A 23,586-nucleotide genomic window follows, 5' to 3' on the forward strand; every position below is an offset into this window, starting at 1 on the left:
ACATAAATAAGTGTATATAAAACCCCCCTATTATGAAGGAAACAGCTGGTGGGAAAACTTTATTAATAGATCAGCCTCACCTGCAGAACCACCTTCCTGATAGAGGAGGAATTTAGGATATGTCATGTGTTCCACCAAAGTAGCCTCAGCTGGGAAGCTACAAATGCAGCTGTGGCTGTAGCGTGTGGACTGATCACATTTTTCTGGTAGCAATTGGCTTAAGGGCAACAAACAAATTAGACCCAGGAGGTAATCAGAACATACTGAGGTTTTGTTTTTACTGCTCTAGGATTATGTTTGAAAGGAACAGGAATAAAAGAAAAGTATACTATCTTCATAATCAGCTATTCGAGACCCCCAGTTATTCTGTGGGTTAACTTTTGTAGGAGGTAATTTTATTGATTTTTTTTTTTTTCCCATCTCTGATCTCAGTTTGATAGCCTGAAAGCAGTTCAATTTGTATCATCTTTAGAGTAGGTGTCTGCCGCTTGGAAAAATGTCAGGATTATGAGTTTCACTGAATTATTCCTTTGGCATTTTTCAATGCCTTACGATATTTTTAGGTCTGGGGTATAGATGTTCCCTCTGAAAGGGCAGAAACATGCCTGGGAAAAGCACCAAGTGGCTTTGAGACATTACCCCTCTCACAGGGCAAACAGGAGGGCTGGGTCTCATGGCAGTGTTGGGTGAGCTGGGAGAGATGGGCTGCTGATTTCCTAGTCCAGTCACCACAGTCTCAAAGGACATGGTTTTTTGGCAGTGTACCTCAAGGACGTGCAATTACTTTCTTGAAACACTGGCCAAGGGGAGGAGCTGTGTGCTTTTTCCTTTCTAAGTAGCACCCAAGTGTTCTCCTGGTTATACCCCACTCTGCTTTCAAGATTCGTGGTTGGCAGAAGCTGTGCAGAAGAGGAGTCTCTGATCTTTGCTGCCTACCTCACTGTGTCTGGCTGATACATTAGCAAACTGGATAAAAACTCGCAGGGTGGAGGACCCTGGCCTTAGCAGACATGAACTCAGGTCCCAACTTGCCATTTGGGCTTAGACCTCCCTCTGACACTGCGCTGCACAACGTACATGGCATGGTAGCCTGAAAAAGAAAATTTTAAATGAACATTCCTTCAACTGTTAGCTCCTGATTGCTGTTCGGGTAGTGCTATGAAGGTCTTACGGGGAGAGGAGTGCCGACTGAACCTACTGGCTAGAGCAAAGAACCACAAGTCAGTATTTCTAGGATTTATTCCTGGCTCTTGCACAGAGACAGTCCCTCCCAGTATTTTAGCTGCCAGTGGTTCAGTTCCTGTCTGTAATATTCATCCTCATAACATTCCACCGTTGCCTCTTAGAGACTTCCAGAAACATGTTTAGTAGTACCCATTTTCTTAATCTAGAGGTGTCCTGGTCGAGGAAGTCTTATCACTGCACTTACATATGCAGTGTAGAGAGGGAGAAGTAGATGTGATGTCTAGGTTACTGGTTTAGGCCACTGCAATAGCGGTACTCACTCTAGTGCCACAGAAAGCAGAAATTTAAGTGAGCTAGGAGGGGGGCTTGGGTGTATGTAACCATGCCATTGGTTAGATGCACCGCACCTAATCAACATGACTGAGCATCTTCCTTACCTGTCAATTGTTGTGATTCACAAGAAAGAGAGAAACATAATGGACATTAATAGTAAATGTATTGTTATCTGCATTTCAAAACTGCCTTTCTGTTGTTTTCAAACAAGTATGAAATTTGTTCTTCAGGAATCTGTTCTGGAGATTTTGGAGAAGACACAATAGAGTTGCACCTGAGCCACAAATTACCGAAACTGAGACACAGGTGGAGCCTGCAGAAGGAGCAGAGAGCAGGCAGGAGGCAAGTCACTGGTGTACAGACTGTTATATCTGACTATGGGATATTTTAGAGATGATGTAAAAACAATCAAACAGAAAAACAACTCAAAAAAACCAAACCCCGGCCTCCCCAAAGCTGGGTTTTATTGCACTGCACTTGAAAGATACCCTGTCTAATTTAGGGATTTCTGTGTTCAAGGCTGTGGTAGTTAGTAAAGCCCTGAAATTGTACTTGTTCAAGTGGTGTGTATAATGAAAAAACATTACATGGTTACAGAGGGACTAGTATATATATATATTTCTCAAGTTAATTGTTACATATTTGTTTGCAGTTCTCTTGTTCTTTGCTCCTCCCTGCAAATCTGAACAGAGCTCAAGAGCAAGCTCTGGAGTAGGAGTCTGATTTAATGGTGCCTACTTGGCTCTGTACAGAGCTGTAAGAGGGTAATAAAATCCTTGTAGGATTTGGTGAAATCAGATAGAACGAATGGAGCATTAAACAAAACAAGTAACCCACAGATAAGCCGAATTCTTGCTTCTCTTCAGGTATTTGCCTTTTAACTGAATGAAGAGAAGAAAAAAGGTGACAACTATGTCTTACTGTTACTTGAGCACTGGGGAAAAGTTAGGGTCCCAAGCCAACTGGAAAATGAGATTCTTTCCCATGTCTTTGCTCTCAGCTGAATTGAAGCCTATGTTCTGTTTTCTGTTACACTAGTGGGAATCCTTTGTTGCCTTAGACTAACAGCATTGCGATGTGAGACCAGAGGCTTGCAGAGAGAGCCCATCTTCCATGAGCGCTTGAAAGAATTTGTCTTAGATCTGACTGAGAAATCTGACCATGGTGTTCAACAGTCTTCAGCATCCAAAAGACCTCTCTTACATGACTGGCTTCTTAAAATGGGGTCTAGGAATTTCTGAGTATTTTGAAATGTGTCCTGCAATAAAGGGGGACACAGTTTTCAAGTTTAATGTGGGTCATTTAGAATAAAAAATTGAATAGGATCAACTATGATAGTAATACATGGTTTTATGATTAATTTATCCCTGTTATTTTAATCATCTCTTAGAGGTTAAGAGTGTTGAGTTTGTGCACAACATTCAGAAATGGCAAACTTCGTTTTGGGGTTCACAGTTCCCAAGATTGCTTTGTGCAGATTTTCCTCATGTTTTAAGTCTAAGCCATGGAGTTACTTTTGGACATTTTAATTGTGACCTCTAACGTACATAATGCCACTGAAAACATGTGATTACTAGGATTTGTTGTAGGAACAGCATTTAAACTGAAACTTTAAAGCCAGAGTCCTCTGGGGAGTGCTTGGATTAAAGGATACCAGAGTGATATAGTCTTCTAGGGAAGGAAATATTTCTTTTTTAAGAGGAAAAATGGAAAAGACTCTAGAGTGAAAGTGAAGGAGACGAAAATCCTCATAGTCAACAGAGATTTCTGCTGTTTAAGCACACAGCAACAGGGCCATAAAAGGCATATGTGCAGTATATCTGTAACCAAAGCAAACTGAAACAGAGCAGAAGGGAAAAAGAAAGTTATGTTTGTAAATGGGAAGTTCTGAGAGCTCATTTAATCAAATAGTTACATTTCTTGTTCTGGAGACTGAAGCTTGCTAGAAAAGAACATGACCTATGGCAAGTAATTTGGGAATGAGGGGGAGGATTGAGTACCAACTAGCCAACAATATAAATAACAAATTTGTAAATGTGTTGAAAGTAAGAAGCTTCTTATGGACAGTGAGGCTGTTCATGGAGATGAGAGAGCAATTAGGGAAAATGAGCATTTTGCTAAATCAACCCAATATCTGTTTGTGCAAAAAAGAAGATCTGAAATACAGAGAAGGCAATCTTTTGAGTGACACTTGTATATGAGAGGCATTTGATTCACAAATCAGGAAAGGGGTTTTCTTTTCCTTAATTCAGCTGATGCAAACAAAATGACCTCTTTGTATCACAGTGTCCATAGGAATTTTTTTTCTTGTGTTTGTTGGACTTATTTTGTGATGCTGTCTAGGAGCTGTGGCAGAAAACTCTGTGGTTACAACAGTGATGATACTAACTGGAAGTGGGTGTGTATGTGTGTGTAAAAGATGGGAAAATCAGTCCTTTCCTTGAAAAAGGAAGAAATTGGTGATCTCCGTCTCCCTGTCTTCTCCTTTACATCAACACTTGCTTATTCCTCTGTGAAGCAGTAATAAGATAAAGAAGCATGGTCCCATTGTTTACAAACAGAACGATCTCAACAACACAGGCAACTTTCGCTTTGTTAATACCCGGCTATCCCCCAGGATAGCCTTGTTTCAAGCACTGTGCCGTGTCTGAACGCTTCAGTCAATTCCTCTTCGGGCCTGAACCCTTGACCTGTTATACCTAGTTTGTACCATCTTATTTACAAAGAAATTACTGAGAGACATTACCATGTGACATTGCATTTAGGTTTTCTTTGTGGGGTTTTTTTGAGATATTATTGAATTATCATGAAAGGGTAGTAAACTCATGCAACCCATAGGCAGTTCAGGTATAACTCCATGCCTAAACTATCAGCTGAGCAAGATGTGGGCTGTGCTGCTGCAGAGTCTGCCGCAGAATCCAAATCTCTATCTGGCTGAAGTCACCAGGTTGTCCTGGAACTCTGCTGTGTGCCAAAGACCAGCTCTGTTAAACCTTGGCCGGGGAGGACTGATGAGGAGCCACCATCCGCTTCAACCTTAAATGCTTCCGGAGATCTCCCTCTCCACCGCTTTTCATGTATCTTGTGACATGAAGATTTTGGTATGAAGCTTAGAGGTTTAGGCATTTTGGTCTGCTCTTTTATGGTGCTGTTCTTACAGGTATATAACGCTTGCTGGGTATGTTAGCCTTCGCTTTTCAGTCTTCCATAACTTTTTGTTGGAGAAGGGAGTAATAATTTTTAATAGTTCTGCGTAGGCACTGGGGTTGATTGTGGTCTCGTGACAATGTAAATTGGGAGAAATGGAATTGACGTCAGAAGAACTACCCACAGTCAAATTTGTTATTGAGCAATGCTTTCTTATACGATTAAAGTATTTATTCTTTGCAGAAAGTTTTTAAATTGTTCAAATGAGGCCCTTGGACTCTGCTCAAAGGTGAATTTTTTGGAAAGTTTGAGTGAAAACATTTCATCTATGTGTATGAGGAGAGTGGAAAACTATTTTTCCCTCCATAAAGACTTTTTGCTGCCTTCTTTTGAACAGCTCTGCAGCGTGACTGGCTGAGCTCTGTGTGCTAGAATTTGGCATTGAAATAGCCATAACTATGAAGTGTCTTAGTTGTGGCTTTGATTTGACTGAGTTACAAGCCTTAGAAAACCATGTACTCAGCATGCACTTCAGGGTTTTGTTTCTTCCTTCAAAGCTTGTGAAGGGGGCAGTCAAGAGGATTTGCTGCGAACACCCGAGTAGCTATAGAGCACAAAACTAGAGAAAGATACTGCTTTGAAGCGGCAGGGACACGTGTGGCTGGAAGAAGAACAGAAGACCTGGTAAAGCGCTTATGGCCTAAGAAAAGTTTCCAGGTGTTTTGCGATATGTGCGACTGAGACTCCAGTTCCTAGGACCTGCTGTCTCTGCTCCTCCAGGTCGTTTCCAAAGAAGCAAGAGAGGTTTCTGCAGGCTGAGCAGGGGGCAGGTATAAGACCAGACTCTGAGGTACACTGGCACTACTTACACTCCTCTTGAGTGAAAAGGCTCAGGGGACAGGGAGTAAAACACGCTGTTGTTTCTCCATAGGATGTTGCAGCTGGTGCAGTTTACCAGTGATGTGACCATGGTTTTGCAAGCAGCATTGCTTTGGAGTCTTAACAAATGGAAGGCTAAGGACTTGCTGTTCCTGAAGGAGATATGCCACCTAGATCTGAGATTATACAAAAGCATGCCGTATCCCCGTGGACTGCACAGTTTGGGAAACAGTGCATGCCTATCTAATTGCAATCACATGTGAAATGAGAGGTCAAGGGAAGGCTGGATGTGCTTCCTTAACTACATAATTTTTTGAATTAGCATTGTTAATTATGCAGCCTTATGAATCATTAATTTAGTTTTATGTATGGGAGCTCTGTTGCATTTCCTCTGGCATTTTACAGTGAAGCTGGTTAATGCTTCCACTTACTTGAAGGCATCTATTTAGTTCTGGTGTCAGCGAAGACAGATTATGATGAACTTGTGTATCTGGTTCTTTACTGAGCTGCTACGGCATTGTCACATCTTTCAACGCTGTTCAGAGTGAGCGGGGAGCATGGCTTTTCCCTTTTTGCACAGGAATAAGGATTGCAGAGGTTGCAGACAGTGGAAGATCAGACATGCAGTGTGTAATGTAACCTTTCTTGTGCTTTGGTTAGTTAGTGGTTTGAAATTCAAATTTAATTTTTGATCCCAACAATTTTTCTTACTGGCTGACATGCAGTGACAGGGCACTCATTCATTTAAAGAATATAAATATCCAAGTTAATTTATTTCCAAATGAGGAACATGGAGGACCTGGCTCCCCTCAGTTACCCTCTACATCAGCACGCAGCATGTAAAAGTATTGCCCCTGTGCTGATGGAAATGACTGCATGAGGTGTGTGCCTGTGAGGCGCTTTGTGCTGTAAAGGACCTTCAGTGTAGGTGAGATTGCAGCACGCTGAATGTTAAGCAGGTCTAAAGCACTCTCTGACAAACTAACTGTGTAACTGAGTGGAAAGCAGGAACTCAGGTGTGCACAATGTAAAGGAGTACTACCAGGTGATTTTCATACAGTAACTGTGGCAAAGAGCTCTCTGCAGCCAAGCTACAGGCCAGAGTCCACAGTCAGTAAAACACAATATAAAACTGATACGTGTTTGCCTTTCTATAGTCCGCATTCTGCAGCTTTTGTGGCTTATCTGTGTGTGATTTTTTTTTAATAGTTTCAATCTCAAGAACTGTAGTCTGCAGCACCTGTTAGTTATCAAATTGATGGCATATGCCATAAAGCAAGAACTAAATGTGGTTATAAAGAAACCAGACAAATAATAATTAATGAGACAGCATTTATTTCCTTTTGTAAGCATGCACTTCTAATGCCTCATCCATTGCAGGGGTGTCTCTTTGGACAGGCTTTATTCTATATGATAGATTCTCATATTTTCTACAGGATGAACAGACAGACTGTCTCGTGGAATCCTCTCTTCCAGTTAACAGTTGCACATGTATAGGTAGTGCCCTACAGAAACGCCAAAACAGAAAAAAAAAGAAAAATATGTAATATTGTAAAACCGTTTAAGGCAAAGGCAGGGTTACCACGAAATGTCTGGCATTTCCAACATGCAAACAGTTCTAGCCCCTGGCACAATCAAGCACCAGACAGTGGAAACTGCTTGAGCTGGCACTGCCATTGAAAGGAACGTCTTGAAACCATGGCCTAACTTATGGTTTTTGTAATGCAAGGAGTGTTCTCCCTTTTTTGGAAAAAAAATAAGGAGGCAGTTGTGTGTTTCTCTTATCTCCCACTGAGCATCCTTTCCCAGTAAGGCTCATTTGCATGCAGCTCTCTGGTACCTGGCTTCTTTCCTTTTAGGCTGCTCGATGCCTTTCTCTGGTAGCGAAGCTGTCTGGGACGATTCTTACATCACCTGGTTACTTTGTCCTTTTCCTTTGCTGTCCCAAATATTTGCCTTATTTGGGTATCTCTGGCTTCTGTTTCCTCTTCTCCTTCTGCTAGGCCCCTAGCAGAGGCAGTAAGACTGGCAGTTCTTCATTTCCAGCTGGTTTGTAGGTCTTTTGCTTTGTCTTCTCATGAAAGTGTCTGCATGCCAGCTGTAGCAACAGCTGAAAACAAGGAAAAATCATCACTCTGTGACTAACTTATTTCTCCGTGGACAGTCAGCAAGTTCTCGTTGGGCTTAAGTGGTCAATGATATGCAGTTTGAGAACTTTCCAGACCTCAAAGTATTTTCTTAGATAACATTTCACTGTGGGAAGTGTAAGGTTGCATTCACAAGTGGATTTGTATTTCTTTCTTGTTGCAAGGTGGAGGGAATACATGCTCAGATGTATTAGAGGAACAATTCTGATTCAGTAGAAAGGGCAGGCACAGAGCTTGATTATGGCAGGAATGTAGCTATTGCATGTGAACACGATTTGGAAAGAACCAAATATTTAACACAACGTTAACCAGGAGTGTGGTTCATTGGTGTAGATCGATGTCATGATTAAAGTCTGTTAAAAGAGCAAAGCAGCAGTTCTACTAAACCGAGTTGCAGACTGTTCTAATTCTTTTTCATGCTGTTTTGGGTCCTTGAAATCTTTACAGAACATCTTTCAGATGAAGACAAAGCAGGCTCTGATTAATGTTTTCCTGTGCATTCTGATCCTGTCTCTTGGTCTCAAATAAGGGGTTGAACACTACATAATGGTCTTAGAATGCAACTAAATGGAAGTTAAATGTTACATATGCTCTTCCTCCTTTTCAGTATTAAATAATCAGTATTTGGCTATAAGTCAGATTTTTAGGAGCCTGGACTGAGCATAATCCTTTCTCTCTGAAAGATCAAATAAACACATACATGTGATGTATACATACACAGACCTGCATGTTTTGGTAAAAGTTAATGACAGGAGTTGGAGTCAAAATGGGTCCTTCTGTTAAATTTGGAGTCAGGACAGTATGTTTCATTCACTTTGAAAGATTCTACCAGTCTGAGAGAAATTTCTTGTATTCCATGTAACAACATTGTTGTAGCTATGAGATCTGATGATATCAATATGGACAAGGTCTGTTGAAAGAGGTAGTATATTTAAATTGACCTCTTTGTTTAGCTGGAAAGCAAGCAAATACTTGTGGCATAAGAAAGGCACACTATGTTGGAAAACACTATCCCATCCCCTGTCAGCTGCTTTAATGAACAAACCACCCCAACCTACAACTCTCCCTTTCCCAAGTGAGACAGTTATCAATAGAATCCAGACTTCCAAGGAACTAGAAAACTGCAAATATTAGAATCGGCACAGGATTTGGATAAACAGTTTTTCACTGAAAATGTGTTGCAAACGTGATTGCTGGGCTCTTGGCAATGCAATGTTTGATGTAATTCTTGTGGGGAGAAGACTCAGTCCCATGGAGGTTTGAACCTGCAACTCATTTTGATTTCAGGGTCTAGGCTCCAGTTCATCAAAGAATCTTAATAATTTAGTTTCTTTGATGTGAATGTTTTAAGCTCATGCTAAAGTAAAGCTACTGCTTACGTGCTTTTCTGAACTAGCATACTAGTTAGGGGCTAAAGAAAGATGAAATTAATTTTCAGGCTAGGTTGCCCTGTGTATTGTCCTGGCCATCTTGCAGTTTTCCTCTTGCAGCTAAACTAGTTAATGGAAACAGTTTCTAGAAGCTTAATCATGTAAACTAATTTAAGGGATAAGTAAACAAAATAACTAGATTAGGATTTCAATCAAGTGAATACTGAAGGTTTCTACAAAACACAGACTATTTAATATTGGGTTGGGGTTTTTTTGCCTCATCCTTAAAGAACAGTAACTCTCAGCACAGACAATGAGTTTTTTCCTTCAGGCTAATCCTGATACTTCCCTCCCGGACCAGCTGACTGACGACAGTACGGAACCAAATATCCCATTGTAAATGTATCATCTTCAAGGCTCCCTCAGAAATCTCTTGAGCTGGGAAATAGCTGCCTCTGAAGTAAATCTGCCTTCACAAGTGCATTTAGCACCCATGACAGCAGAGGGGGGATGATGCTGGCAAAACCCAGATAACAACAATTTGCCATCTCAGGTGCATGTTGGCAGAGCTGAGATCTAGGGGTAAAGATTAGCATGTGTGTGATTTAGACTGTTGAAAGCTCCACTTCAGATCTGGAAGAGCGTAGGTAGCTCTTTGTTCTTGTAAAATACGTGTATCTGCTGCCATATAGACCTCATCACCTTGGCCAAAGTTTCTGCCTCCCCTTACCGCCCTGCGTGCCACTGTGCGTGTTGCAGGTTCTTGTTCAGCAGCCCAGGTGTGACCACACGCCCGGGGTGCAGTTTATACAGTATCTTGTTTGTGCAGTCCTTGCAGTCTGTTAGGGTGAAAGACAACGTGTAAATTCAAAATACTGTTACAGAAGTACGATGCAGTTTAATATACTACAGAATCGTACTCCTGATTACTGTCCCTCCTGTAACCTTTCACTGTGATTTTGATTTTTTTTTCTTTTAGAAAGGTGTATTTGTGTGTAATGTTACAAAGGCTAGGCACCACATCTCACTAAAAATTATCTGGAAAATAGCCTAACTCTCAGCAGGACTAATGGCAAATGTAATTAATAAAAAGGGTAGCTTTTCGTTGCTTGCTAAACTGGATGAGTTCATCTGGCACTCCTTCCTGACAGAGCTTCTTTCTGTCACTTGTCAGTGACCAAGAGGCTTCAGAAACGTCATCCACGAGAGGGCTTGTGCCCTGCCTGGAATGAAAAGTCCTGAACGTGTCTCTCCATAAGGCGTTCCCTAAGGATCCAGTCTGAAATGTGTGATTCAGCAGAAGCTAAATGTGCTCCTCCCCACTGTACTAATTCACTGCCATTTTCTTCTGTTTGAAGAAATAGTTAGAAATAATTGTCATTTTTTTGGTGACTGCCATCCAAAGTAATGGTAGCGGCACAAGTGCACTTACTGCGGCAGCAGAACGTCATATCACGATAAAGCTTTTATTTCAGAACAAAAGAATTATTTGGCTTTGGTGTTACATTCCTTGTAGCTGGATATCCACTTTCGTATGTTTGTCCTTTCAATAGCAATTTGTTCTGAAACTGCTTGCACACCTGCTGGGCCAGCTACATGAATTCAATGCAGATTCTGGTTTTTGCACCTAAAAATTACGATGTGGAAAACTGGTTTGCAAAATCTAAAGCATTCAAAATGCTCTGTGGGGGTTTACAAGAGAAGCCAAGGGACTTTGGAAAATCTAGACTTTGATATGTATTCTACAATACGTTTTGGTCAGATGAATAAAGCTTGTATCTGCCTCAGCATATTCTGGATCACTTCAGTGTTACACAAATAAAGTAAATGCACAGCCTGGCAAATAATCAGATCAGTTCAACCGTGACAACACAATGCAATCTTGGTTTCATAGCTTAAAATAACGTTCCTTGCTTTCATATGCTTCCTCATGTTAACAGCTGCAAGTGATAATAGTCTCTCTGAACCAGCACTGCTCCTGAGATAATTGGTAGTAACACTTGTGTATAAATACGTTAATATACTGGCTGTCAGTGCGGAGGTTCAGGAGGTCTGAACTTTCTGGTTCAAGTCTTACTGCTTTCATTGACTTGCACAGTAATTTGTGCATTCAACTCCTCTGCTTTCCTTTGTAAGTCCAAAACACCAGGTAACTAGAGACAGCTCAACAGGCAACTTAAGTCAGTGTTTTTAAGGTGGTTTGAGATCCTCGTGTTAGCATGCTGATGTCTGCAGCTAGTGCTTGTATAAGAGGATGGTCACGGTTCAGACAGGCTTGTGTGTGAGCAAGGGGCTCCCACAGATGAAAATTAAGGACATTGTGGGTTTAGTCTATGTAAAGAGGTAGGTGGGAAATGTGATAATCTATGGGTTACAGAATCAGTATGAGAAACTTTTCTTCTTCAATAGGAAGAGTCATTCTCTTGAGGTGAGACAGGTGAGAAGTCAAGGTTTGTTTCCCAGTGCCAGCTGTACAGGTCCAACGGGTAGGAATACTTTCCCCATGCCTCCTGTTTCCCATCACCCTAAACCTTATCTCCCCAGAGCAGGAGCTCCGCCCCGTGCCCCTCCACATCTCGACCTGCACAGCCCCCGTCTCCGCTCCTCATGGCTCCCCTGGTTTTCTCGGGTTTCTTATCTGCTGCCGCACGTCTGCACATCCCCTGTCCCTGCTCTTGCATCTCCCTGGCAGGGGGAGGAGGTTTTCTGCTGACGGTCCCAGGGGTGCAGAGAGCCGCGGGGGGCCCCGGCTGCCCCCCAGCCAGCATGGCGGGGGCTGCCTGCCCTGGCACGGCCTGCCTGGGGTGGGCAGGAGGAGGAGGAGGAGGAGAAAGGCCCTTGCTCTGCTCCTGTCTGAGCCCCCTGAACTGCCCGGTGGGCGAGGGCAGAGCAGAACCACGACAACCCCAGCGGGGGGGCCGGGCAGGGGCGGCTGAACCCACCGTCCCTTCTCAGCCGGCGGTAAACAGGAAGCCCCTCAGCGGGGCCGAGGCCGAGGTCGAGGCGGGGCCTGGCGCGGCCGCCCGCCCTCCCACCTCCCGTCCCTCGGAGCCGAGGGGCCGCATGGCGTTTAAAGGCTGCCTGCCTAAGTAATTCTACAGTTTTTTAAAAAGTGCAATTCCTTCCATAAATGAAAGGCCAAAGAGATTAATTGCTTTAGGAAAGGGAGGAGGGGGAGGGAGAGGGAAGAGAACACTGCTAATCAAAACCAAACTATTTCCTTAGAAGAGACTTTATACAACTATTTAAAATATGTGCTAGTCTAGAAAAAATAGTTAAATGGAAAGTCAGGGTATCTTGATACCACAGGAAAGGACAGTTTGCCAAGAATATCTCCAGTGTTCCCTCAATCTAGAAGTGTCCTGTATCGCTTGGATTGTTGTATTTACTTTGTGCAGCCCATCTTCTGCCCTCAGCTCTGTGTGAAGCAGCACAGCACCTGGTATAGATTGTGGTTACAGAGGAGTGAAAATGTTCTTTTCTCTCTCTTTTTTGTTTTCCTTTCCCCTTTTCCTGGCAGAGCACAATTCAGGACGGAGGTGAAGAGGTAGAAGAGGGAGCTGTTTACCATGTGACCCTGAAAAGAGTACAGATTCAACAGGCTGCCAACAAAGGAGAGAGACGGCTAGGCGTAAGTAAAGCTGGCGCGGTGGCATTTTGGAAGGCTGCTCATGGACTTTGGAGCCTGCTCCAGGGAGCTGAATTCCACACAAATCGTTATGATATTAACTTTTAGCACTGACTGCTCTCACTCTTCAAAAAAACCCAAACACTGAAGTTGTCTGCCTGGGTCATCTGAAATAACTCTCTCCTTGTGTTGACTCTTCCTCTTTTCTTGACATGTAAAAAAGATTTGACCAGTTGTGGTGAGGGGTCAGATGATACTTAGTGCAGGAATAAGGATCTTAGCTTATGGCCTGAGCAGTTGAACATTTAACAGTTGTTTCAGACTGGGCTGTGGCTTGTTTCTGCTGTTAGGAACCTATCTCAGGTCTCCCAAATAGGTAGTGATAGTATTTTGACTAATGAAGATCTGTCAAAAGTTAGCAGAAACTTCCTGAAAAGTTAAGTGAATATAGGTTTGGGTCTTATTTTTGTAGTGCTTTCTCAGCCAGATGAGAAATTAATTGTCTGCATTTCTGCAAGAATTACAGCTCTCTGCTGTTTTTCAGTCGTATATTTCAAAGCACGAAGGCTTTAGTGGTAAGTAAAATGAGCTTAAATGCACACGCACTCAATTTGGCATGCTGCTGAGTGCTTCACCTTTGTCAGGCCAAGTCCCCAGCTGATATAAAATGTCCTCACTTCATTGGAATCAGTGCAGCTGTGGCAGTTTGAGCCAGATCTTCAGGAGGTGGCTATAACTTTCATATTATTTTGTTATGTTTATATGTTTTCTTCAGGATCAAAGGCAATGATGGAAGAACTTGGTTTGATGTAGTATCCAGATTGGTATTTTAAAGGCTTTTAAAACTGCCCTGAGATTTATATCAAATCATGTTCTTGTGAAGTTCCATGACATAAAGCAGTGCAGCAGCGCTGAAACCACAGTCAAGAAAGATAAGCAAATTCTGTCCTGCATGCAGATAGTGCTTAGAATCTCCCCTTCCCATGTTTCCAAGAAGTACACAGAGTTCCAGTCAGAACAGATAATTTCAGATGTGCTTCCTTCGAGTGGTAGATTTCCCATCTCTGCCTCCTGTTTTTCCCAGGAAAAATATTCAAAAGTATTTTTGAGCTCCTGTGAATTTCCCAGCTGGTGGTTTTGTGTAAGAGGTAGAGATGATTTTGAAGATGTCTGTGTCCCATAAACATTCTTTAGAAAAGTAGAATTTTTTTCCTGTGTCGGCTATGTTGTTCCGAGTCTGTAGAAGGAATTTGCCAGGTCTTGGTGATATTCTCAAAGGAAGAGTGCATCTATGTTCCTGAGATCATCACCACAGCTGATGGTGCCAATCTTAATAGGAGGGCAAGGGACTTACAAGGTCACGAATGTGACTTTTAGCTTTCTGTGGTTAGCATTAGTTTTTTCAGGTCAGAAGTGAACCCTGTTTGTGGGGAAGGACGCAGCGTGTCAGAAGTCTGCACCTGTTCTGGCCATAAATTGGTGACTTCAGCTTCCAGGCTGGTGTCTTTCATGAGCAAAAAATCTCATGCATATTACTTAAACATATTTTTAAACATATGGGCTGTTTGTTTCCTTAAGCTCTTCAGAACATAAAGTAGTTCAAGCTTTTTTTGTGATCTTGTTTTATTAATGGCTTTACTGTGGTCCTAAAGTTAATAAATAGCCTCTAACCCAGAGCATTATTTATGAATAGCCATTCCTGCCCCCAGCAGTTTTGCCTTGAAAAGCCTAATTGTCTCTTTTATAATTATCATCAGGTGGCTTTTTTGGTTTTTAATCTGGAGTTTATGGGGTTTTAGGATGTTATTTTTTTTTTTCTATGCTTTGAAATCCACAGCACTGAATTCGTAAAGTATTGGGTTTATCTATGTTGGCCTTATTTTTTTGATGGTGCTCTAAGTCACGCTTAGGTTGAAGATGCAAATTCAGCTGAAGAGTATGGGAACAACCAATTTGTACATCAGCAAGTATTGAGCCTTTCTTGTAACAAATGTAGTACCTCTGTTCCTGATTATATGCGTGCCTGGATTTACTTTTTAAAAAGTTACTTTCTCAATGTCAGTTGGTGTTCTGTAGAGGTCTACTTAACAGCTTGACCTTCACAGAGGCACTGAGCTTTTCGTCCTTTCTTGGTTCAGGTCAAGTTCCTTGTGACTTGGGAAGCCCAGGTCTTTTAAAACCTTGATGTTGCATGTGGCTTTTAAATACTGTGTGGTGTCAGAGCAGGAGCTTGATCCAGCGGTTCCAGAGTGCTTAGTTCTTAGTGATGCTGCGTTCGTAAAGTGATTTGGAGGCTTTTCAGTTGAAAAGCGTTAGATGGTAAATTACTTGATGTGTCTGAGAGAAATGCAGATCTAACTGAAAACTTACAGAACCTGTGTTGAAAGGAATATAACACGTCTTACTTACTCTGAGTGTGTTGGGATTTATTACCAATTCCTTTAATTACTGAGAAGCTTGAAATCTTGCTCAAATATGTTTGTGTACAGGTACCCGTAAGTGAATGAACCTCTATCTTTTATGTCTCGAAGTCTAATAAACATTTCTTAAAATTCTCTATCCTAGGAACCCATCCAGGGTTCTTGAATGGTTGGCCCTGTTAGGAGAGAATGGTCTGTTGAAAAGCCAATCATAAGATTACAGCTTAAGCACTGTAAACACTTGCTTATTTACATACAGAAGTGTCTTCCTTGTGTTTCAAACTGCTACAGTTAATAAAAGAAAAAGACAAACAGGCTGTGACATATGCAGTCATCAGCAGTCCTATAACTTTCAAAAGTGTGAAGCTTTTGTATAAACACCAAATTTCTTAGCTTTAAATTTAATCTTAGACATCAAAGGATGCCAATAATAGCTACTGGTTTTGTCACTAAATACTTAGTCACAAAATATTTAGCGAAGCTTAAGACTTTAGGCACTACAGTATTATGAAATATTAAAAGCTCTAGTGGTAGCTCAGTGTTGTGACAGATGCTGCACAAAAGCAGTATCCTGACTAAAAAGAACTTACAGCCTAAATATCAAGGCTTGTCTGTACACATGTGTTGTCTCAGCTGATGATTTACACCCAAGGCATTGGCTTTAAAAATAAGGCAGCTAGAACAGAGTATGGTACTCTACATGTGGTCTCATCAGACCTTTTATGCAGTGGAAGAATAATGTCCTTTGACTTGCTTCAGTACCCTTTATTTATACTTTGCAGAATTGTTTGCTTTTTGTTGCTGCTTCCAAGCGTTGTGCTGAAAGATTGAATGTTCTGCCTACTCTAACCCTTCAGCTCTTTTCCCTGATCTGTGTGCCACAGTGTGACCTTTGAGGGTAGTACTTTCAACAGACTTTTTTGCTGGCCTCTTACATTTCTCTACATTTAGTTGCATAAGCCATCTGTTGCCCATCAGAGTGCTTTAACAGCTTTGGCAATCAAAATTAAACTTTGGCAGCCTCCACGTTAGGTGTGAAGCTTTCTGCCATTTTGCATGGTAGCACTCAATAACCTTCTGTTCTGTCAGGTTACTGGGTTACAGTCTGGTGGAGATTGTACTTGTTCCTCTTTGCCACCAATTTGTGTCCAAATACCAATTCATGTCCAAATTTTTTGCAGTCATCTCTGTAGCTCAGCCCTGCATCAGTGCAGAAGTTATTGCATACTGCAAAAACCACTGAAATTTGTGGTGGTGGTCCTGCTGCTGCTGCTGCTCCACTTGTCTCCCATGGCTCAGAAATAACGTGAAGTCTTCACTGAGAATAAACTGTTTGCTGCGTATGGTATTGAGCACGTGAATTATTATGTATAATGGCCCTGTCATAGCAATTTGAGCATAATCGTGATACTGGATTTAGAGAGGTACTGCAAGTCAGGAGTGCTGTGCCCAGTATTCATTTGTTAATGACTCGCCCTGGGGCTTGAACTGACCAACTTAACTTCTGAGGGTTTAATTTTCTCACCTGTAATATTGTCAGAATTTGTTTTCAGATCTAGTGATCTGAGGAGTGTAGAGGCAAACTCTTGTGCTTTAATATGAATGTATAACATTCAAAGCTATGAGAGCGAAAATTATCCTACCCTGCTGGACATGCAAGAAAAGTTCCGTAGCAGAGCACGATCCTCCTGATATGCCCTATGATTCTGTTGTCCAGTCTTTACTGTTGACATTTTGGAGAGCAATATACTCTGCTGCTTACAGATGCAGGGGCCTGGCACTTCTAATCCCTTCTGTGAAGAGAAAGGGTGTTGGGTGAGACACTGGAGTTTACCTCCTTCTTCTTAAAACCTTCCAGCAGGACCCCAGGAGTGTGCCACGCAGCACGTGGAGGAGTGGGTTGCTGTATCGGAGTGGGTTGCAGTGGCTTCGAGTGCTGCGTGGGTCTCCAGCACACGGCCTGTGGGCTACAGCCAGTGATGCTGCCACTGGGCCACAATGGCACTACTAAGGTGTAGGCATTTTAAATGCTTTTGCAGAGTGATCCTGTTATTATATTCTTTTCTTTCCTCTATTTTCCTCTTAAGTTCTTCCTACCTTTGTGTTGTGAAAGCAGTTTGAAGGGTTGTTTTCTTTTCCTCTCCTACCCCCTCAGCTGCTTTGAACAGTTGCCTTTCTCCTTATGAAGGCTCAACCTTTCTCCCAGTCAATAGCTGTTTCTTCCTTTCTAGGGAGTCCATGGACTCTTTGTGCAAGTAAAACAACATGTTTTTATTATAAAGTGTCATTTTCTGTTGAAAGGTCTCAGAATTATTGAACAATATGGAATGAATGAATGCTTTGAGATGTGTTCAAATTATCACAGCTATTGGGCTTCAGACTGAAGACTTGTGATATATCTCATGCGGTAGCTTAGACTTCCTGATCTCAGTGGCTCCTTCTGACTCTTAAAAATCAATAAACTTCTGAGTGTCTATATATCCTAAAGCAGAGATAGACCATCGCATATTACAGAGCTATCTAGGATTTTATTTCCTCCTATATACGGTTTATGCCCCGCATAAAATCTTGCATGCGTTGAATCATATTGAGTTTCTGTTCTGAGTTGAGTCAAGTGCAGAATGTCCTTCAGTTGTTTATAGTATTCATGTGGATAGAACTTATTAGATGAGGTTGGTAACGTTTCAAGGCTTTGTTGGTGTTGGGATGCAAATGACAAGTCAGTACACCCTTCAGGATTAAGTGTTGTCTTCAGTGCAAAAGAGATTAGTTAACTAAATGCTCCTGAGGTGCATTTGGAAGCTAGTTTAAATATTACATGCAAATACAACAAGTAAACGATGATGAAGATATGCCTACGCATCCTTTTGTCTGTTTGCTTGGTTTGTAGTAATCTCTGGCTCTACCTGCGGTGCATTTTGTATTTTTAGAGTAGAAACCCTTTAGGGCAGGGATGGTGCCTTAATGTTTTGACATGGCAGCCATTGTGCTGCTGTTGGAAATGTTTCATAAGTAACAATAATGTATTTCCTTTGGAAGTCAGATCTTACGCTTTTGCATTCCTCCCATTGAGTGCTTCAGACTGATTCTGGCTGTGCTTTCGGTCTGCTGGCTCCCTGTAGCATACAGAATGTGAATGAACTCTTGCACACTTATTAAATCATGAGACTTGCATTCTTTGTGTGAAAACAGTCATTTTGTTCAGAAAACATCAGGTGGTTATAAAGTTAGAACAGGACAGAGAAGAACAGAGCTATGCTGTTAACTCCCGATGGGTAATTAAACAACATGCACACACGCACACACAAAACCAAACCCCCAAAACCTCCCGAACCAAAACCAGACAGTAAACATGAACGACTTCTGTTTTATCTTACAGCCTGACATTTTTTTGCTCTTTCTTTCCCCCTTACTTTTAAGCTATACTTATTTTGCATTGTGACTCAATACTTCCACATAATTGTGTGTGTTTCGATTTGTGTCCATTGTCTGAGGATTTAAGTTCAGCTGCCACATAGCATTCTTAAACTGAAATATACAAATGTCTGCAGCGTGTTCAGTGCCAGCTCGTGCAACCCGTGCTGCTTTCTGCTGTGTCAAAAGAGGTGGGTTAGTGGCCAGGTGCTGTAGTTACAAGAATGCAGTAAGTTGTGTAGGTATGCAGTATGTTTATGCCATCTGCTTATACAGTTTGTCATACAAAATGCAGAATTTGACATAGAGAAGATACCTATAGAATCGGCACAAGGATGTTGCCATCACAGGTACAGTACATACAGACACACATGTAGTCATACATAGACACTCTTTATATGTGTGTGTGTATGTGTACAAGAGAAGAATCCGAAGAGATTCCGTATCGGGTCCCCTGTGATGTCTAGATAATATAGTAAAAATTAGTTTGGCCTGAACTAATGATTGCACTAATTCTTTTGGTCTCTTTCTGCTCTTAAATAGATGTTCAAGCTGGTAACTCTTAATATTAGGTAACATTAGCTTATTATTACTGTTTTTTCTAATCTGACCCCACCCTGGAGAGGTCTCTTAGTTTCAAAACACAGGGCAGTAAAAAGCATAGCCATTGAAATGAAGTTTATAATGCAGTTAGGTATGTATTCGTGCTGTGGCCGTAAAAATGGTTACTTACTGCTAACCTATTCTTTTAATAAAAGATTAAAGAAGCTTGGCAATAGAGATTGCTCACAGTAATTATTATGAAACATGTAACAACATTTCCTGGGTATTTTTTCTTTCACAAAAATATGTTTCAAGTTCAGTTTATTTTAAAATCTGAATTAGTCTTCTGCTAATTATTTTCTCCTCTGTCAGAATGTATTTAATCTCCCCGCACCTACCGTTTCGTTCTCCAGCTATTCACGCTATTAAAATCTCTCACTCTTGCCTTGTTGTTTACACTGAGTGCGGTAGCAGTTTACACTGGTTTCCTGAGTCAGTATAATTTTAATTTCTGTGTGCTGTTTGAGCAAGCTTTGCAGTGTGAAAGGAGAGCCAACAATACAATCAGAATGAATCAAACCAGTTTGGGTTATATAATGTGCATTCATGCTACTGTTATGCAACAGAACTATTACTTGTGGCATTCTAAAATACATTTTGAGTTCAACAGTGTTGCCTGCTGTCTCATACAGAATGTTCTTTGTTTCTAATGACTGAGCAGAAAGTGATGATGAGCTCCACAATTAAATTAAATTACATTCCTGGAAAGGGAAAAGTAGTGTGACTTTTCCCAGGTACTGGTGAAAAATGGTCCTTATGGTTCTGAATGGTCAAAATACAATTTGTTCATGTTGATCTATAATTTTCATAAAATGGTATGACTCTTGCATGTTAAATCTGTCTGACTGTGTTAGTGGTAATATCAATCATCCCTTCTCTTTGCTATACCTGGCACTTATTAGAAAATGACAGCATCTTTTAGTTTAGCATTTTTCATGAAAGAAGCATGGCAGATGACTTTACTGATGAGTGTTTCACAAACAAAATTTGTATAATAGCTTTCCTCTGATATTTCTTAGGATAGACATAGAGTAGTTGTCATCTTTAACATCCAGACATCTTATAAATATGAGCATAATTGAGAATTTTCAAGTTCTGTGTGGTGGTGATGTCACTGGGCTGATATAATAGCAGTATGAAGTGGCATCAAAATTCAGTTGTACTGGAAATACTCCTGTGATGTCTAGTCTTGTGTCAGAATAATCAAAGGTCATATAACGATAAAATAAGGAATTAGGGAGATGGGAGGGGATGCAACATTAAAATTGCAGTTATGCAGTAACTGTAGCATAAGCATTAAGGTGTATGAGATGAGTCTTGGGAAAGGGTTACATAGAAACACATGAAGGACAAGGTTTTCTATTTCAAGGTAGACTATAAGTTATTTATGAGCTTGGACGATGACTTTAGCAGCTGTATTTTTTTATATCTGGGAGGATATTGATGTGGGTGACATGGGGAGAAAGGTCCAATTTTGTAGGCCTTCAAAATCTAGATTAGTTTACAATAGGAGAAAGTATTCTGTGTAGAGGCCACAGTGTTCTTACATGTCACTGAATCAGGTAACCTGACTTTTTCTAGCTTATACAGTCTGCCTTGTTGTATAAAGTTCTTTACTATTTGCGTACAAAAGGAGTCCTGGAAGGACAAAAAGGGACTAATATGTGCTTTTATGTCAGTAATTTAGCTTAAGATGCCTAGCTTATTAGGGTGAGGACGGTTATTACCTGTACGTATTTGTGTTTGTTAGAAATGCTCTTAAAGTTGGGAAGTTGACATGGCCTTAGCCATTTATGCAACATTTTCAGAGTCTAGTTAGCTCTTCTGTAGGAGATTTACACACTGATAAGGGAATTCCATTGTCTGTATTCAACCTGGCTACTTGCAATGCATATCAGCGTGTCATGTTATTTAACAAAAATATCACAATGATTTTTGACAGTATTCTTTATTCAAAGTATTTGTTCATACCTGGGTTTGTCCTACTCCTTGCTTGCTGTGCCCTTAGTTGTTGGCTCGTGACAGTATTCTGCAATCACCCGGTAACAATGCAAAAGCTAAAGCCATGTGAAGGTCTCTTCTGGTGAACACTCTGGTGTCTCAACCCTCTATTAAGATCTAGACTGACTGGTATTGCATGACACCAGCAGGTGACTCTTCCAAAGGTGGTAAAATGTGTGAGGTGGAACTGGGGAGAAGTTTTCATTTTGGTAAGAGATGGTTTGTTTTCAAGTTCCCAGTAGACCTTACAAAGAACTGAGCTGGGATCTGGCCTTTTGAGCTGAATATATGAATTTGTCATGTTTTCAGTTGCCATTTTTAGCTTCCCTCATCTGCTTGTTGCAACAAAACTGGGTTGGTTTGGTGGTCTTTTACATCTTTAGTGTAGAAATTAGACTGCTTAGTTTTATAGAGTACTTGTCCATCTACGGACTCTGAAGTACTCTACAGAGGAGGTTGGTGTTAACTTGCCCTTCCATAGCTGGGAAAACTGACGCACACATAGGTCTTGCATAAGGCTCTACCCAGGGCTAATGTTACCATGGTGTGAATTTTCAGAGTTCTGAGACTCTCTTGAGCCACCTTTGAGGGCCTCCCAGGAGGGGCTCTTCTTCCTGCAAAACTGTCAACTGAAGAGCCAAACTCCCAACCGTCTGTAGTTAACAGATGTTCTGCTTTGTGCAGGTAAAATTTTTGAAATTAGTTAAAATCTCTAAGCAGAGCAAATAGTTGCACTTCTTGCAAAGGTTGACCGGTAGTTCTGGCTAAACTTAGTGGTGGCCAAATGCATATTTGGCTGCATAATCTGATTTGTCTAATGTTTTATAGATATGGATGATGTTAACTTCCAGAGTGGTGAAGAGTAGAAACATCCTGCTTGATTATGCTGTGTTTTCAGATAATCATAATTAAGGCTTGCATTCTGTATGTAAATACAGTATTTCCTCTTCTGTGAGCTTGAACCTCTAAGTATTCCTCCTATGGAAGGTGCAGTATACCAGTCGTTGTAATCTATAGTCAGGATTACGGAAAGCTGTTTCAGAGTCAAGTGAAGTTTTTGAGTTGTCTGCCACCTTTTTGTACTATTTTTCCCGGCTCAACTCCTCTTCCTTTCTCCTTTTGGTTCCTAATAAGTAACTCAGCCTGGAAACTATAAGCAGGCTTTGGCACCCAAATTTCCAGGCCAGACTGGAAGCAGTGAGAATATGGGGAGGTAGGAAGAGAAGTTAAGATAAGGGTTGTTAGCAGAAACAGTAATTATCATATATCATAAATTTGCATAACTTCAGAAGGCGTGAGAACGCATAGCTCAGCACCATGGTATGCATGTTGTTTCTTATTTTCCCCAGAGTGGCTTTAAGTAGCTGCAAGGTGCCTGAGTGAAAGGGTTCTGAGCAACAGCATTTGTGTAAGAAGCTTTTTTTCTTTTTTTTTTTTTTTTTTAACCTCTAAATCTGACCCACATCTTTTGTTACTGTTTGCCAGCTCTTCAGACAGATACCAGCCAGGCTGTGAGCTCTAAGGATACAAGAAAACGAGAATGCTTTTTGTATAATGATCATGGAATTAATTGGTCCTGGAAACTCTGGGCTGCTGCCAAGAAAGGTTATTTATGTGTTAAGAAAGCAAAGGAAAAGGGTGGAGCTTTGGAAATCCAGGAATACCCCTAGCTGTTGGATCGTAGGAAAGAGCTCATAAAGTTATTTTGGCTTCTGAGATTGGTGCAGTCAACATGCAGAATTGTGATTTTCAGCAGCATCCAACATGAGGAAATGGGAGTTAGCGAGGTGGAGGAGCTCTGCAGAGAGCTCCATTGTCTTTTTATTTCCAAGTGCACTGTACGATACAAACAGACGCTCTTGCAAAGGCAAGCATCTGCGCTGCCTGAAGTCTGCAGGCTGCAAGAGATCCTACCTCTGATCACCCAAATCCTGCATTTCAAGCCACGGTTTCCTAGACTGGAAATTCTGCTTCCAATCCAGAGTCTTATCTCATGCAAGCTGTTTTCCAGGCTGACAGTTCTGCAGAGTGGAGGGCAAGGACAGAGAGGAGAGTGGTGGGATGCAGGGCTCTTAAATACTGCCAGCATTGCAGAACCCATTGCAAGTGGAAGCATGGATGTGTACACCCAAATGACACTTGAAATAGTTGTGACTAATTTGATAATCTCAGTCCTGTCACTGCTTTTTCTAATGTGCACTGTTAATGTGGTATTGTTAGTGCAAAATTACCACTTTTTCATTTTTTTTTTGTGGTTTTTTTTTTTTCTTGCTCATGTGCTGTGGACAGGGGGAGTCAGCACAATGTGTGCAAGCTTGAGTCAGTTCAGCATGATTGTCAGCTGCTGTGGATTTTAGCTGTCAATATACACAGGAGGCAATCTTGCTTTCTTTTAAGGGGAGCAGGCTCAATTATAAAGTTCATTAAGATCTTTGTTGGAAGGAAACTGTCAAATAAGT

At 41.3% G+C, this 23,586-nt stretch overlaps 2 protein-coding genes across 2 annotated transcripts in view; one reads left to right on the top strand and one right to left on the bottom strand.

Annotated features, from left to right (window-relative positions):
* Nucleotides 1-253: 253 nt before the first annotated feature.
* LOC141917994 (putative C->U-editing enzyme APOBEC-4) overlaps nt 254-23,586 on the bottom strand; it is a 60,492-nt gene continuing 37,159 nt past the window's right edge. Inside the window, exon 2 of the mRNA XM_074811864.1 lies at nt 254-643. Coding sequence (XP_074667965.1) covers nt 541-643 — 103 coding nt within the window. The 3' untranslated portion in view covers nt 254-540. The remainder of the gene's footprint in view (nt 644-23,586) is intronic.
* Nucleotides 11,316-23,586, top strand: part of LOC141917923 (ral guanine nucleotide dissociation stimulator-like 1) — a 47,319-nt gene continuing 35,048 nt past the window's right edge. The window contains exons 1-3 of the mRNA XM_074811675.1: nt 11,316-11,404; nt 11,471-11,498; nt 12,582-12,692. Of these exons, the coding sequence (XP_074667776.1) occupies nt 11,316-11,404; nt 11,471-11,498; nt 12,582-12,692 (228 nt within the window). The remainder of the gene's footprint in view (nt 11,405-11,470; nt 11,499-12,581; nt 12,693-23,586) is intronic.

The sequence above is a fragment of the Strix aluco genome, chromosome Z (genome assembly GCF_031877795.1).
Source record: "Strix aluco isolate bStrAlu1 chromosome Z, bStrAlu1.hap1, whole genome shotgun sequence".
Taxonomy (NCBI): Eukaryota; Metazoa; Chordata; class Aves; order Strigiformes; family Strigidae; genus Strix; species Strix aluco.